Genomic DNA, 17,995 nt, shown 5'->3' on the forward strand with positions numbered 1-17,995 from the left:
ACTAGACTGTGAATAGCAGCAAGAGATATTAGCACCCGAATAGATGTTATTCTAGTGACTGGTGAAAAGGTGTCGAAGAAATCCATATTCTCTATTTGCCTAAAACCCTTGGCTACAAGGCGAGCCTTGTATTTATCCACAGTACCATCAGGTTTTAGTTTTTTTTTCAAGATCCATTTACAACCAATTGGTTTGCAACCAGGAGGAAAGTCTACTAAATGCCAGGTCTTGTTAGATTCTAAAGAATCCATCTAATCATTAATGGCTTCTTGCCACAAGTCAGCATCCAAAGAAGACAAAGCTTCTTGGAGGTTTAATGGATCTTCCTCTAATGTATAGGCCATATAATTGGGCTCATAGTCTTTAGCAATTCTTGTTCTCTTACCTCTTTGAGGCTCTATTTCTAGTTCTGGTTGTGCAAGATTTTCACTACTAATAGCAGGAAGATGATTGGATGAAGTACCCTCACTATTCCTTAATTTAAAAGGAAATTTATTTTCATAAAAATCAGCATAATTTGACTCTATGATCACTTTTGCGTTTAGGTCATAAAACCTATACGCTTTGTTATTAATAACATAACCAATGAACACACATTCATAGGCTCTACTTGCGAGTTTAACCCTCTTGGGGTCTGGGATCCTTACATAGGCCAGACATCCCCAAGTTCTCAAATAGGACCAATTTGGTTGTCTTTTCTTTAATATCTCATAGGGAGATGTCTTGCTTTTTGATTTGGGGATTTTATTTAGCACATAACAAACAGTTAATAAAATTTCACTCCACCAAAAAGATGTTGCACTTGAACTCAACATAGTAGCTACAACTAATTATGTAAAAGTTTTGTTCTTTCTTTCAGCTTTACCGTTCATTTCAAGTGAATATGGAGCAGTCGCCTCTATCACTTCGAAGTTTCTTAATTTTCTTATTGAATTGATTTTCAATTTCTATTACATATAACTTAAACATGTCAAGCGCTTCACTTTTATTTTTCATTAGATATACATATGTATAATCAGAGCAGTCATCAATAAAAGTGATAAAATATCGTTTTCCATTTCTGGTCAACGTTCCATCAAATTCACATATATCAGAATGTATTAAATCCAATGGCTCAGATTCTTTAACTACTGATTTATGTGATTTCTTAGTTATTTTAGATTGACTGCAAAAAACACATTTTTCAAAGTGATTTGAAGATAGCTTTGGAATAAAACCCAAGTTACTCATGTTAGATATGCAACGACTATTTATATGACAAAGTCTAGAATGCCAGATATTAAAATCACATAGCAAGAAAGCAGAAGGAGAAACTTTATTAATATCAAGATTCAATTTGAACATGCCATCAGTGGCGTACCCTTTCCTTACAAATATTCCATTCTTGGTCAAAGTAAATAAATCTACACCTATGGTCTAAGTAAACCCAGCCTTGTTTAAAAGAAAACCAGAAACCAGATTCTTTCTCATCTCTGGAGTATGCATCACATCTTTGAGGATCAAAGTCTTTCCAGAGGTAAACTTCAGTTCAACATCTCTAGTTCCAGCAACAGTAGTGGTGTGGGAATCACCCAGCAGCACTTTCTTATTTTCAACATTCGTGTATGTTTTAAACATAGCACGATCATAGCAAACATGGCGGGAGGCGCCAGTGTCTACCCACCATCCATCTGATCCTCCAATCATATTGATCTCAGTTATCACAGCTATGTATGGTTCTTGAGTCATGTTAGACTGGGGAGCACCTGTCATTGAAGGATTTCTGCATTTACGTGCCATATGTCCTGGTTTGCCACAATTGTAGCAGAGGAATGGTTCACCAGGATTATTCTTGGCAGGTGGATGTTGTCTAGCATGTTGGACCCTTGTGGGGTTCTTGTTGCGGTTGGAGGTATTGTTCACATTGCGGTTCTGATTCTTAAAGTTTTAGCCAGTAGGCTTCAGAACTGCACCTGTGTTCTTCCTTTTATTGTTGTTGTCAGACACAACCAACACTTCATCTTTCTGATCTTGTCTGCATGCCTCTTCCTCAATGCGCAAACGTGTGATCAGAGACTCCAAAGAGAATTCTTTGGTCTTGTGTTTGAGAAGGTTTTTGAGATCCTTCCAGCCAAGAGGCAGCTTATCTATGATGACAACAACCTGAAATTGCTCATCCAAAGCCATACCCTCTGATATGATATCATGAGCAATTTTCTGTATCTCATGGGATTGAGACTCTACTGATTTATCATCAGTCATTTGATACTTGAGGTAGCGACTAACAGCATACTTTTTAGTCCCAGCTTCCTCAGTATCATACTTCTTTTCCAGAGCTAGCCAAACTAATTTGGCAGACTTATATGGGCTATAATAATCATAGAGATCATCAGCTAACCCATTCAGAATGAAATTCTTGCATAGGTAATCATTTTCATTCCATAGAGCTAATTCCATAGTCATTTTATCCTTCACTTTCTTCTCAGCATCTTCAGGTACCACTGGAATATCAGTGTTCAAAACATAGGCAACTTTCCTCATAGTTAAAGAAAACATCATCTTTTGTTGCCAAAGGTTTGTTGAGGTCATTGTTGTTCGAGCCAATAATATCTACGGTAGCCATGGTAGAATCGAAACTCGTCTTAAAATTGTTGTAAAAATAATTTATGGCAAACCGAAAAAATTACTGGTTGAGTCTGTTAGACAAGTGGCCTCAGATATCTTAAGAAGGGGGGGTTGAATTAAGATATTCCAAACTTTTCTCCTAATTAAAAATCTATCTTACTTTTTACTTAAGTTATGAATTCCCTTAATGACAATCTTCTTAAATATTAATTCAAATGAAGCAACTTGAATTATGAATATAAAGCAATAATAAATAAAGGAGATTAAGGGAAGAGAAAATGCAAACTCAGTTTTATACTGGTTCGGCCACACCCTTGTGCCTACGTCCAGTCCCCAAGCAACCCACTTGAGAGTTCCACTAACTTGTAAATTCCTTTTACAAGTTCTAAACACACAAGGACAACCCTTCCTTTGTGTTTAGAGATTCTTTACAACAAGAGACTCACAGTCTCTTAATCCCTTAGAGAATGAGAAGAAGAAGAGGAACAAATCTCTCTTGAAAGAGATGGATTTTACAGATTGAGCACTCAATTAATTCCTTAATGAATTGCAATTGAATTGGCCAAGGAATTCTTTAAGAGGATAAAATGAAATTGCTTTTTGAGAGGATAAACACTTTGTTGTTCTGAAAATCTCTGAGCAATTTCGTGTTTAAGTCACATATATATAGACCATTGGTGGTCATGAGTAAAGTCTTTGAAAAGTTGTGACTCTTGAAATTATTTTTCTGAAATTCCTGTCTGGTAATCGATTACAGTAATTGTGTAATCGATTACAGCTTTTAAAATTTGAATTAAAACGTTTACTAACTGCTGGTAATCGATTACCAATATTGTGTAATCGATTACAGCTTTTAAAATTTCGAATTCAAATTTTTATAGCTGTTATAAAATGTATTTGGCCACTGGTAATCGATTACATCTTTTGAAATTTCGAATTCAAATTTTTATAGCTGTTATAAAATGTATTTGGCCACTGGTAATCGATTACATCCTCTGGTAATCGATTACCAGAGAGTAAAACCTTTGAAAAACACTTTTTATTTTAAATCACTTGGCCAAACCTTTGCTAATTCAATTAGGAATTCCCTTCCTAATATTCTAGTGATCATCTTGATGTTGTGCCTTGTAATCTTGAAGTATTGTCTTGAATTTTAATCTTGAAAAGCCCATTTGCATCAATTGCAACACATTATCATGATCATCATCAAAACATCAAAGCCAATTGCATCTACAATCTCCCCCTTTTTGATGATGACAATACAATACCTGAAATCAAGATTCAAGCAAGCAACAAACAATTGTTTATAGATAAAATGTGCATCCGTTTTCTCCCCCTATATTTCGGAATACATGATCACTTGATTTCTAAGTTTGTTAAGCTTTTTCTTAAGCTTTTTCTTTGCTACAACCTTTTTCTCCCCCTTTGGCAACATCAAAAAGCCAAAGAACTCGGAAATCAACATAGTTACAACAATGGAGTAGCAAGATATAAGCATCAGAGTATTAAATACAATAAGCCAAACTCACAAACAAGAAATAATCAAACCAGAATCCAAATAACTGAAAATGTCAACAACCACAAAACATCCAAGACTGAAATTTAAAATCCACAAGATAAATAAGCAAAGTACTTAGCATAATAATGTAAATTCTAAGAAACTAAAAGCCAAAATACACGGCTTATAAAAGATAAATAATCAGAATCTAAAAGCTAAGAAGACGGAGGAGGTGGTGGAAGATCGAAACTCTGACGAATGTATCCGACATCCTCTTCAAGCTGTGTAAGACGAATGTCCATACCGGCAAAGCGTGAATCTAACGAGTCAAAGCGGTCACCAACATACGAACGAAGACCCCGTAATTCGGAGAGGACTTCATTCATGAGAGCGGAATCCTCACGTTGAGGAGGAGGTGAAGGAGTACGTTCATCTTGAGGAGGGAGTGCATCCTTCTTCAGCCATTGTCCATTCCGATCTTTACGATACCCAAAGGAGGTCACTGCACCAGCACCAATTGCAAAGGAACGCTTGACTTGAACAAAGGGTTCATCATCAAGCGGAATTTGAAAATGACGCAAAAACAGAGTAATCAAGTGTGGATAAGGAAGAGGTGCATTGGCCCGTAATGCCTTATGCATTCGGTACCGAACCAAATGGGCCCAGTCGATCTGACGACCGGTTAGAAAAGCCCACATAAGAATCAAATCCTCCTCAGAGGCTTGTGCTAAATTTGAAGACCGAGGAAGCAAAATTCTAACAATGATATAATGCATGATGCGATTATCAAAAGTTAATGACCCGGCCAACAATCTACCGGTCATGTCAGCTTGATCATTGCAGACCATGCGACGAGCATCATGACTCGAATAATCGAATTTCCAGTCATCAACAATGGTGCCCTCAAAAGGTGCACCTTGACTGGGTAAATGAGTCAAAGAAAAGAAAAGTGACTGATCAATGACCATAGAAGTACCATGCACCTCAGACATAATAATACCATCCTGAATTTTTAAATTGCAGTAGAAGACCTTTACAAGTTCAGGATAATATGGCAATTTAAATGACATGAAATCAACAAGACCAGAATTTTGAAACACTTGATAGCAATCAAACGTTTCATCATTAAAGAACTCTACGTCTAGGTACTTAGGGTCTAAGATTATTCTAGAAGAAAACTGAGAAAGGTACCGTAGACGTTGATCATCGGATGAAAACAATGTTGATGATCTTGGAGATGACAAAGAAGGAGGAATAGGTGCTGTGGGTGCTCCGGATGGGCCGTGACGGCGATGGGCAGCAGCGGTGGCGGTGGAAGATGATCCCTTTCTCTTCTTTGATGGCTCTGCCATTTGATGAAGTTTTTCTGGATTTTGATCGGTGGAAGTGAAAGAGGAGTGAAAAAGAGGAAGATTGGGCTTTACGGGACGTGATTTGGTGAAGAATCGAGTGAGAATCGAAGGTTTGAAGTTCTAGGTATGGAGGAAAACGTGGAGGAAGCTTTGGCTGCGCACGAGCTCCGATTTCGTGAGTATTTATAGAAGATGACGCATTGTAATCGATTACAGGTATTGGTAATCGATTACAGGCCCAATAAGCCTTCTGGTAATCGATTACAGGATGTTGTAATCGATTACAGGCTGCCTGTTCATGTGTAATCGATTACACTTATTGGTAATCGATTACCAGAGCCTATCCTAGGCTAGTTTCTAAGAGAATATCTATATTTATGCTCAAATACATCCTATATGTCTAATTTTCACTACTAATACACTAAATTCAATCATTCAATTACTATATACACAAGAAATCATAAATTCTATTATAAAAACAAGAATTCAAACAAGATCAACCAAAATAATCTACAATCAAAAGGTAAAAAGTAAATCAACCAATCAATCAACCAATCAATCAACCAATCAATTCCTATTTTTCTAAATCTCTTACATCTAAGAGACCTAATTCTCTTCTAATAGAGAAAAACACTTCCTTGGGGAGAGGTTTAGTGAAAATATCAGCAAGTTGATTCTTAGTATCAACAAATTCTAATACACAATCTCCCTTTAAGACATGATCTCTAAGAAAGTGGTGTCTAATCTCTATGTGTTTAGTTCTTGAATGTTGAACTGGGTTTTTGGATAGATTTATGGCACTAGTATTATCACACTTAATAGGTATGCGATCAAGAATGATGCCATAGTCAGATAATTGTTGCTTCATCCATAAAATTTGTGCACAACAACTACCGGCAGAGATATACTCCGCTTCAGCAGTAGATAAAGCAACACTGTTTTGTTTCTTACTATGCCATGAGACAAGAGCCGATCCAATAAATTGACAAGTTCCACTTGTACTTTTTCTATCAGTTTTAGATCCGGCAAAATCAGAATCAGAATATCCTATTAAGTTACATGTTGAATTCTTAGGATACCATAATCCTAAATTGATTGTTCCTAATAGATATCTCATGATTCTCTTTACTGCACTTAGATGTGATTGTTTGGGGTTGGATTGAAACCTAGCACACATGCATACACTAAACATAATATCAGGTCTACTAGCAGATAAATAAAGAAGAGATCCGATCATACCTCGATATTGTTTTATGTCTATAGACTGACCAGATTCATCTTTATCTAAGTAACAATTAGTGCTCATCGGTGTAGACATGTGTTTTGCACTATCCATCCCAAATCTTTTGATCAATTCCTTGCAGTATTTGGATTGATTGATGAATATACCTTCTTGAGTTTGCTTGATTTGTAATCCCAGAAAGTACTTTAGTTCTCCCATCATTGACATTTCAAATTCACTTTGCATATCAAGGGAAAACTCCTTGCACAATGAATCATTAGTGGATCCAAAAATTATATCATCAACATATATTTGAACCAACAAAATATCATTATGCCTTCTCTTTATGAATAATGTGGTATCCATTTTACCTCTGGAGAATTCTTTTTCAAGAAGAAAATTACTTAATCGTTCATACCATGCCCTAGGGGCTTGTTTCAAACCATAAAGAGCCTTTTGTAATTTATAAACATGGTTTGGTTTATCAGAAATTTCAAAACCAGGGGGTTGTTCAACATATACCTCTTCTTGAATTAAGCCATTTAAAAAGGCACTCTTAACATCCATTTGATAAAGTTTAAAGTTCATTATGGATGCATATGCCAAAAGCATTCTAATGGCTTCTAATCTTGCAACAGGAGCATATGTTTCTTCATAGTCTATCCCCTCTTCTTGATTATACCCTTTTGCTACTAATCTAGCTTTATTTCTAATAATTATCCCATGTTCATCTAATTTATTTCTAAAAACCCATTTTGTTCCAATGACAGGATAATTTTCAGGTTTTTCTACTAATTTCCATACATTGTTTCTTTCAAATTGGTTTAGTTCTTCTTGCATGGCAATGATCCAATTATCATCTACTATGGCTTCTTTTATATTTTTAGGTTCAATCATAGATACAAAAGCCATATTATTGCATAAATCTTTAAGAGAATGTCTAGTTGTTACCCCTTTTGAGATATCACCAATAATATTGTCGAGGGGATGATCTCTTGAAGTTTTCCATTCTCTTGGGAGTGCATCATTGGATTTGCCTTCTTCTGGAGGATCTTCATTGTTTCCTTTGTCATTTCCTTTAGAATCTTGTTCATGAATATTCATATGTTCTAAAGAATCTGCAATGTCATCTAGCATATTCTTTGTTGACAATATAGCATTAGATTCATCAAAGGTAACATGAATGGATTCCTCTATATTCATAGTTCTCTTATTATATATTCTATATGCTTTGCTTTGTAAAGAATATCCAAGAAAAATGCCTTCATCAGATTTTGCATCGAATTTTCCTAGATTATCTTTACCATTATTAAGTACAAAGCACTTGCACCCAAAAACATGTAGATGAGAAATATTAGGTTTTCTACCGTTAAATAATTCATATGGGGTTTTCTTTAAAATAGGTCTTATCAAGGCTCTATTCATGATGTAACATGCAGTATTGACAGCTTCAGCCCAAAAATACTTTGGAAGAGAAGTATCATTTAATAAAGTTCTTGCAATTTCTTCCAATGACCTATTTTTCCTCTCAACAACTCCATTTTGTTGAGGAGTTCTTGGTGCAGAAAAATTATGTTCAATACCATGTTCATCACAAAATAATTCAAAATCTTTATTTTCAAATTCACCCCCATGATCACTTCTAATGGATGCAATCTTGAGATTTTTCTTGTTTTGTATGACTTTAGCAAGTTTCCTAAATGCATGGAATGAATCACTTTTATGTGTAATAAATAATGTCCAAGTATATCTAGAGAAATCATCAACTATAACTAAAGCATAGTAATTTCCTCCAAAACTCATGGTTCTAGATGGACCAAATAGATCCATATGCAATAACTGTAATGGTCGAGTGGTTGAAACAACATTTTTAGATTTGAATGAGACTCTTGTTTGTTTGCCCTTTTGACATGCATCGCATAATTTATCTTTTTCAAATTTCAATTTAGGCAAACCAACTACTAAATCTTTTGAAATTAATTTATTTAAGTGATCCATGTTTATGTGAGCAATTCTTTTATGCCATAACCATGGATCATCATCTTTACTAAGAAAGCAATGATTGTTTTCTTGTTTTATGCTTAAGTCTATCATGTAAACATTATTGACTCTATGTCCTACATGCTTTATATTAATGTCATGCTTATGTTCTATAAGACATTTCTGAGAATCAAATGATACTAGATAGCCTTTGTCACATAGTTGACTAACGCTAAGCAGGCTATGCTTAAGGCCTTCAACAAGTAGAACATTTTCAATGGAGTTTGAAGAATTTGTACCTATTTTACCCACTCCAAGAATTCTACCTTTGTTGTTGTCACCATATGTTACATGCCCGCTTTTCTTTGGAGATATGTGTGTAAAATTTGATGCATCTCCAGTCATATGTTTTGAGCATCCGCTATCTATGTACCACTTCTTTCTCAAAGATACCTCTTCATCACTTTCGTAACTTTTTGCCATAAGGCAAAGATTTATCTCTTCATTTTCAGAATCATCAGAGGATTCCAAATCATTTTCATCCCATGTGATGTATGCTTTCTTTAGTTTCTTCTCACTATGATTTTTCTTTTCAGATTTTTCCATCTTTTTCTTGAAGATGGGACAATCAACCCTCAGATGTCCAGGTTGATTGCATTCAAAGCATTTTAGAGTAGAGGATGAATTTTCTGTCCTTCTCTTTGATTTAAAATTTGATCGCCTCTGATTTCCTCTTACTTTAAGAAATTTGTTGAACCTTTTTACAAAGAAACTTAGATCATCATCATCATCTGCATCATTATCCTGATCACTTTCTTCTTGAAATGAGGATGATGCTTTAAGAGCAATTCCTTTCTTTTTCTTGTCATTTTCTTCATTTTGGTGCAATCTCAATAGTTCCATCTCGTGTTCCTGCAACTTACCAAATAAAGTGGCAAGAGACATGTTAGACAAATCTCTTGATTCAGAAATAGCCGTTACTTTGGGTTGCCATTCTCTACTTAAACATCTTAGCACCTTGTTTATAAGATCTTCATTTTGAAATTCTTTGCCTAAGGCTGCTAGATGATTTACTATATGTGTAAATCTCTTTTGCATACTCTGAATATTTTCATTTGTATTCATTCTAAATAATTCATACTCATGAGTTAGTGCATTTATCCTAGATCTTTTAACATCTGTAGTTCCTTCATGTGTTAATCGAAGAGTGTCCCACATTTCCTTAGCACTCTTGCAATTTGAAACTCTGAAATATTCATCCATTCCTAGGGCAGATGTTATTATGTTTTTGGCTTTTAGGTTGTATTGTACTCGTTTTCTATCCTCTTCAGACCATCTATCTCTAGGTTTTTCTATGGTTATGCTTTCACTTGATGAACTACCATCTATTGAAACTCTTTCTACTGTGGTGGGTATATAAGGCCCTATTTCAATGGCTTCCCAGATATTTAGATCTATTGCCTCGATAAAAATTTGCATTCGGGTTTTCCAGTAGTGGTAACCCTCTCCATTAAAGATTGGAGGTCTATTGATAGAATTCCCTTCTGGAAATAAGGAATTTGCTGAGGCCATCTTTTTCTTGAAGCTTCTAAACTTTGTACAAGAATGAAGCTCTGATACCACTTGTTAGACAAGTGGCCTCAGATATCTTAAGAAGGGGGGGTTGAATTAAGATATTCCAAACTTTTCTCCTAATTAAAAATCTATCTTACTTTTTACTTAAGTTATGAATTCCCTTAATGACAATCTTCTTAAATATTAATTCAAATGAAGCAACTTGAATTATGAATATAAAGCAATAATAAATAAAGGAGATTAAGGGAAGAGAAAATGCAAACTCAGTTTTATACTGGTTCGGCCACACCCTTGTGCCTACGTCCAGTCCCCAAGCAACCCACTTGAGAGTTCCACTAACTTGTAAATTCCTTTTACAAGTTCTAAACACACAAGGACAACCCTTCCTTTGTGTTTAGAGATTCTTTACAACAAGAGACTCACAGTCTCTTAATCCCTTAGAGAATGAGAAGAAGAAGAGGAACAAATCTCTCTTGAAAGAGATGGATTTTACAGATTGAGCACTCAATTAATTCCTTAATGAATTGCAATTGAATTGGCCAAGGAATTCTTTAAGAGGATAAAATGAAATTGCTTTTTGAGAGGATAAACACTTTGTTGTTCTGAAAATCTCTGAGCAATTTCGTGTTTAAGTCACATATATATAGACCATTGGTGGTCATGAGTAAAGTCTTTGAAAAGTTGTGACTCTTGAAATTATTTTTCTGAAATTCCTGTCTGGTAATCGATTACAGTAATTGTGTAATCGATTACAGCTTTTAAAATTTGAATTAAAACGTTTACTAACTGCTGGTAATCGATTACCAATATTGTGTAATCGATTACAGCTTTTAAAATTTCGAATTCAAATTTTTATAGCTGTTATAAAATGTATTTGGCCACTGGTAATCGATTACATCTTTTGAAATTTCGAATTCAAATTTTTATAGCTGTTATAAAATGTATTTGGCCACTGGTAATCGATTACATCCTCTGGTAATCGATTACCAGAGAGTAAAACCTTTGAAAAACACTTTTTATTTTAAATCACTTGGCCAAACCTTTGCTAATTCAATTAGGAATTCCCTTCCTAATATTCTAGTGATCATCTTGATGTTGTGCCTTGTAATCTTGAAGTATTGTCTTGAATTTTAATCTTGAAAAGCCCATTTGCATCAATTGCAACACATTATCATGATCATCATCAAAACATCAAAGCCAATTGCATCTACAGAGTCGCGGACAATGTCGCTTTCTTTAAGACGTTTCATGACACTGCAAAAAATTGTACAAGCAGACTATCAACCACGAAGTCCCTAGGATAAAACAAACAGCCCAATCATTGTATAAGATTTTCACTGCATTGAGGGAACCTTTCTAGAATTACATCCTCTTGTATGACTGGAAAAGTCACTCTAAAGCCACCCGAAAATATGACTTGAAAAATCACTCTAACAGCCAACCGAAAATATGACTTGAAAAGTCACTCTAATAGCCAACCGAAAATTTAGTGCGACAAAACGAAAGAGGGAGAAGTTTGCCAGAAATGCATCGGCTGAAATATGGGAGGGAGAAAGAAAAAGTTGAGGAAATGCTTCTCAACTGGAACAAGAAAAAATGAAGAAATGGACTCTCTATATATAGGGAGTGAAACACTATTCAAGTGTTTACTCTGAACGATGTGGGTCTTGAAATTTTTCTTTTCTTTTCTTTTTCAAACTTTCACTCATTGTCTCATTTGTTCTAACAACGAATTTTACGTGCCGATCAGTTCTGACTTTTAAGGAATTAATAAAATATTTGGATACTTTTGAATTTAAAATTTTTCACCATGTATGACTTTCCTCATAATTTCATAAAGCTTTTGTTCAGAAATTTAGTTTACTTTGGAGTAGCCCCATGATACTTTGTTGAAAACAGGTACCATGCGCCTAGTCATGATTGAGAGTTATCTTTTATAACAAAAGTTGTGATTGGAGGTAGTTTTCAAAATTTGTGATTGAAAGATAATTTTTAGTCCCTCATGATAGATATTTTTAACACCATTATCTTATGTGACGTGAGGGACTAAACCATATTAATTTTTAAAGGTTCAGAAACTAAAATGTTTGATGATGACATGTAAAACTAAAACTAAGAATTTTATAAAGTATAAGATTAAAAATGTATTATTTTCTTTTGAAAATTAGTTAAATGGTAAAACAGTTTAAAAATTGGGTACTCACAGAGAGATGGATATCACCTTGTTATTAGTACAGATAACCAGGCGTGAGACTTTCTATCATGTTGCCTTGCATCTAGACACTCTTGTCTTTACATGCAGTTGAATTATTCTAACATTATATATGTAAACACGTCTTGCATACACACACTCAGGTCCGTACAATTGATTCAGTTTATTTAAGAATTTTAAAAATATTACCGCAGTAATTATTGTTGGAAAATTATTCTTTTTTTAACATGCAGCGTGTATTATTTTCCGCTGGTTTTCTTTATTATATGTGTTGTTATTGAAAGTTGTTAAGAGTTGTCTAATGAATTAGTTCTGTGTTGTGCTATCCAATTCAAAGAAAATATATCAAATGATCAATTTTCATAGCATGATGAAATGTAACAACACTTAAAAATCCTAAAAAACAAGATGATATTTGTTAGGGTTATGGCATCCCGTGAACAGCATGCGTTGAAACTGTAAGGAAGGTGCTGGCAAATTGAATTGATCTTTCATTACAATTAAAATATATTTCAACTTATAAAAATATCGTATTGTTATCTACTATCTGTGAGAAGAATCTTCGTTTTGACAAATAAAATATAAGTGTTGGAACGTTGTCAACTTTAACTGATGGCGTAGGTGCTTATTCATAATCTCGGGTTTGACTAAAACATTGTCAACGGCATTTTTAGGCAAAAACATTGTCAACGTTGTTCACTAGCAAGATAGTTCGGTCCTAACTCATAATGTCAACTGCAATAACAACACTTAATTTGTGGTGTGTAAGATAAATAGAATGCTTAAAATATAAAAATAGTACTGAAATGTTTAGTGTAAATTACTACCTCTAGCCCTATATATAAACAATAAATTAACTTTTTTTTTATCTTAATTATAAGAAATAATAACTAGCTTTCAAATTTATTAGGGGTTAAATTTTTTTTATACCCTTAATTTATTATTAATTCTATTTACTAGACATTCACTCATTGAATTATGAGTACTGATATTAAATGAGATTATCACTTATAATATTTAAACTTTAGAATATTTTTTGAAATAAAATTTAAATTTATAGTAATATTGAATGTAATCATCACTTTCCTTAAGCTTCATAAGTTGTCTTATGTTTCTTATATATAAGACCCATGGTAATATGTCAAACCAATGATGATAATCTAGTTGTAATAACGTCTATTACATGCACATATTCAAACAATATACTATTCTTAATTTCGTAGACAACTTGTAAGAATGAAGAACTAATGTACGTTAGGGCATTAATTAAAACAATATTCCCGATTTTGCTAGACATTTAATTTTACTATTTATTATATGTTGAAGTTTTCTGGTAAATGAACAAGTTCCGTACGTCAATTAGAAAAAGGATAAAAAAAAAACAAATATTATGCTATATAGTAGATGATTAAATCTCACATTCCAAAAAAAAAAATCTCACTTTCAAACCCAAATTTCACATTTCATCTGTGTGAGGATATTTCTTTTTTATATATAATAAGTGTGAGGTTATTTCTAGAAAAAGAAAAAACAATTAAACTGAATCTCAACTGGCTAGGATTGCTTCGAAGCCTATAATATTTAAGACATAATCCGACATTTGTGTATCCATAACACTCTGTATATATTAATGAATCAATATAGGCATATAGTAGTTTGCCAAAAGAATATTATCGAAAATTAATTTGGTCCCTTCCGATTCGATGTATCAACTTGTATAGTGATTTGACCATTGAGATGCTTTGAATTTTTTTTAAAATAAGCAATGCACAATGAACTACTATTAGTAACATATATATTTAAGTAATCTCTACAACGACAGAATTATGCATATATAGAGTAGTGTTGAGTTTAGTTTTTTTTCAGAATAACAAATCGATTATTGTTTGTTTTGCACGTAGAATTCAATGTGTTGTTAACTTCTGAAACTAAAGTCGCGAGTTGAAAAGCAGAAAAACGTTAGATTTAAAAAAGAGGGAACTGTGTAATAAAAATAAATATATTCCATTAGATCTTCATAATTATACATTAGCTATGACTAAAGTTTATAGCCATAACATTTAGATTTATGCACTCTTACATATTTACTCCCAACCTTGTAAGCAATACGCAAACACCCAAAAGAAAAAAACTGTACTAAAAGTTCATTGATTCCAAAAGCACATCGTCTGAACTGGTGTAGAGAATATAACGAAGAATAAAAACACAAGAATATGTTGTGTATTAAAGGGATACGGATAAGTTATCTGATATCTCTCTACATTATTCTTTCCGAAATTTGACGAGAAGATAAGGACACAAAAGGATGGTACACAGTAACAAATTAAAGTGTAGTAATTCAAATTTAAACTTTCATGTTCAATGTTTAAATACTAGACAGGATAAACGCAATCTTTTACATTCAATGATTGATAATATTTTTCTTTAAACTATATGTATCCTCCATTAGATCAGCCAATCAATCTATTCAAACCGGATAATATTACTATAGATGACAATTCTCTTTTCAAGTATTATCGATTAAATTAGTATAATCTCACTAGTTAATTCACGCATTAGATAATAATAATTTACAATTTGAAACAATGTGAAATGGTTAATTATGAAGTGAGAGCAATGTATAGAGCATATCACCAAAAAAAAAAAAAGCATTGTATAGAGCATATGCGTAGAATCGTGGTTTTCGAAATGATATTGGTATTCGCAATACATATACACGTCTCGAGCAAAATCTGAGTTCCAGATTCTGCAATAGTGCCGAATGATGCCACAAACAAAGCTTCATGTAAAGTTGACCGTTCCAAAAGCGACGTACTGAGAAGAAGGGTTGATTTTTAAGATTAGAAACAATGTGGGCATGTACAGTGTACACGACAACAAAATCACACATGCCCACTTGCCAACCAGGCTCTTTCTTTATTGGACAAATGTCTCATTATCAACTTGTTCACACTTCCTTAGGTCAGGATACCCCTCTTCACCTCCTATTGCCCCAAAATCAACCCCTCTTTCCTTTTCTATCTTTTATTTATTTTATTCATATAATCATAATCTTCTTACTAACCAAAGACATCAATTAAGAAATTAAAATTTTAAAAAAACTAATTATAAAAATATAAGAAAACAAAAAAAGTATCAATCTAATAAAAACATTTACTTAAATTCTTTAATCAATACTCTTCGTACACCAATTAAAATTTACTTAATTTTAATAACAAGTCTCACTACCTGACAAAATGCCTCATTAAGATTACCCAAAATACACACCAAGAAAATTAATTAGTTTCCTCAACCATCATACTACTTTTCATTCATCAACAAAAAAAAATTGTTTGTTTTGTGCGCTCAACAATCAACACGGATATTTTTGGAAACCCATGTCCCATACTTCCCTCACCCCCCCCCCACCCCACCCCCCCCCCCCCCCCCCCCCCCCCCCCCAAACTAAAAAACAGAAAAAAAACATCAGATGCCGTGAACATAATAATCAACATTCAACAATATTATCAACATATACAATTAAACAGTTATCCCATGATGACATCATTTTTTTTCTTCTAGCTTCTCCCCTTCTTAGAACCTTTTTTCTTCTCCTTGTACAGTTTTTTGTTACATTACACCTAATATTTCAGCATCTAATATTAAGTAATATACAATTCACCTTTTGCAGCAACTTGCGATGCCACTATGCCACTACACCGCCGTTCTTCTTGTACCTTCTTTCTTTCATCAGTCACAAAACTCAAAAAAAAAAAAAACTCAAAAAAAGTAACGTAACGCTACAAAGCACCAATAATCTTAGGTTTCTTGCTACACTCTAATGAAAAGAGTTCCATTTCTCTTCTCTTGCCATTGCAGCACCCACTTGCATTATTGTTATTGGCGATAGAATCTGAACCGGGTAGTTTCAAAATGTTAACACCAAAGAGCCGAACCATCTGGATCGGTTCGACAACCGGTCCGAACAACGCGACCTCGTTAACAACATTCCTCGTCTTCCAATCGATGTAAAGCTGCCTGTCCGGTCCAGTGGACCGTTGAAAACAAACCGTGTCACCGGCTTTCAGATTCTTCTCCTTAACGAACCGGCTCCAACCTTTGGTCAAGACGTAACTCTGGCTACTGTTCCAATACGAGTAACGAAACCGCCACACTTTCCCTCCAACGTCTTCGAAGTTCAACAAAACGCCCTTCGCCGCCGTCGCCGTCGCGCTAACGCCGTTAGCAGCGCTCTGTAAAGGAAAGTGCTTCTCCGCGTGCTGCTTCGGTATCACCAAACGGTTCAGTTTCCCAACGTCGCTCGGCGTAACGGCCTTCTGGAATAGCTGCTCACGCGCCTTCATAACACACGCGCCGGAGATTGAGTTTCCGTTTCCGGCGCCGGCGGCGGAGCCGCGCCGACGTACGAAGCCGCGGCTGCGCTTGCTTTGTTCCAGCTCGTCATTGTACGTATGCTTACGCAGCATGTCGACGATCTCGGATTTCGAATGCGAGTTGAGAAACTCCGATTCCCCGTCGTCGTCGTCGGTGCCGGAGAGCGGCTTGAAGTTTGTGACGGCGTCCTTGCCGCGGAATCGCTGCACGGCGACGTCGTACGCACGCGCCGCCTCGTCTTCCTCGTTGAACGTTCCCAGCCACACGCGCTGGTGCTTCTCGTAAATCTGCGAGCCCCAGCGGCCGTTGGGCTGGGGCACGACGCCCTTATACTTGGACGAGGGGAGCTTCCGCGACTCCACCTCGGTGCTGCCACCCCCGCCGCCGCCGTCGGAATCCACGACTGCGCTAGCACCGCTACCGACGCGGCACAGCCTGTTCGGCGGCGGCGGGGAAGGAGAAGCCTTCTCGGACGACATAATCGTCGAAGAAGGCTTCGCCTGACTTATGGAGAGTGACTCGGTGGTGGTGCTCTCATCCAGGCAACTAATTGCATCCATTTTGTTGTGTTGATTAGACCGTACGGATTCTAAGAAACAAGAGCAGGAAACTAGAGAACAGAAGAAGAGAAGAGAGAGAGGATGGATGGTGTGTTACTTTGTTTGACTAAGGGGAAGCAAAGATAGATGAGTTTGGGTGGGAATAGGGGTTGTTTGAGGAGGGAATATATATAGAAGGAAACAGTCCCTAGTAAATGTGTTATTTTAATATTATCCTAAGTGGAAAAGGAAATATGCTTAGTTGGGACAATTTATTAATGATGAGGTGATATTAATAACTAGTTGCATAGTTTTTGTTTAATAATGTGGTATATTTAAGAGAGAGAGGGGGATGGTGTGGGGTGTGGGTCAACTGGAATGGGGGAGGGATTAGGAAGATTCATGGTGTGAAAGTGGGGACTGTAAGGAATGGGAAGGTGGTAAAAAGTAGAAGAGGGGTGGTGGTGGGTCTTTGCTCTCTGTTGTGTTGTGATGAGTAGAGAATAGGATTATGTTATGACTCAGTGTTATGTTGAGTTGTGGGCTTTGTATGTGAGATGGGACCCACTTATTTAACAAGTTGATGGGTTTCACATGAGGAGGGTGGACCTTCTTGATTTAGTTGAAGTTCATCCCCCC

At 35.4% G+C, this 17,995-nt stretch overlaps 1 protein-coding gene across 1 annotated transcript; it reads right to left on the minus strand.

Moving 5' to 3' along the window:
- Positions 1 to 15,913: 15,913 nt before the first annotated feature.
- LOC114413817 (AP2/ERF and B3 domain-containing transcription repressor TEM1-like) lies at positions 15,914 to 17,641 on the minus strand. Its single transcript, XM_028378346.1, has one exon. The coding sequence runs from the start codon at positions 17,375 to 17,377 to the stop codon at positions 16,223 to 16,225; it is 1,155 nt and encodes a 384-aa protein (XP_028234147.1). The 5' UTR covers positions 17,378 to 17,641; the 3' UTR covers positions 15,914 to 16,222.
- Between the last annotated feature and the right edge of the window lie 354 nt (positions 17,642 to 17,995).

Source organism: Glycine soja, chromosome 1, assembly GCF_004193775.1.
Source record: "Glycine soja cultivar W05 chromosome 1, ASM419377v2, whole genome shotgun sequence".
Taxonomy (NCBI): domain Eukaryota; kingdom Viridiplantae; phylum Streptophyta; class Magnoliopsida; order Fabales; family Fabaceae; genus Glycine; species Glycine soja.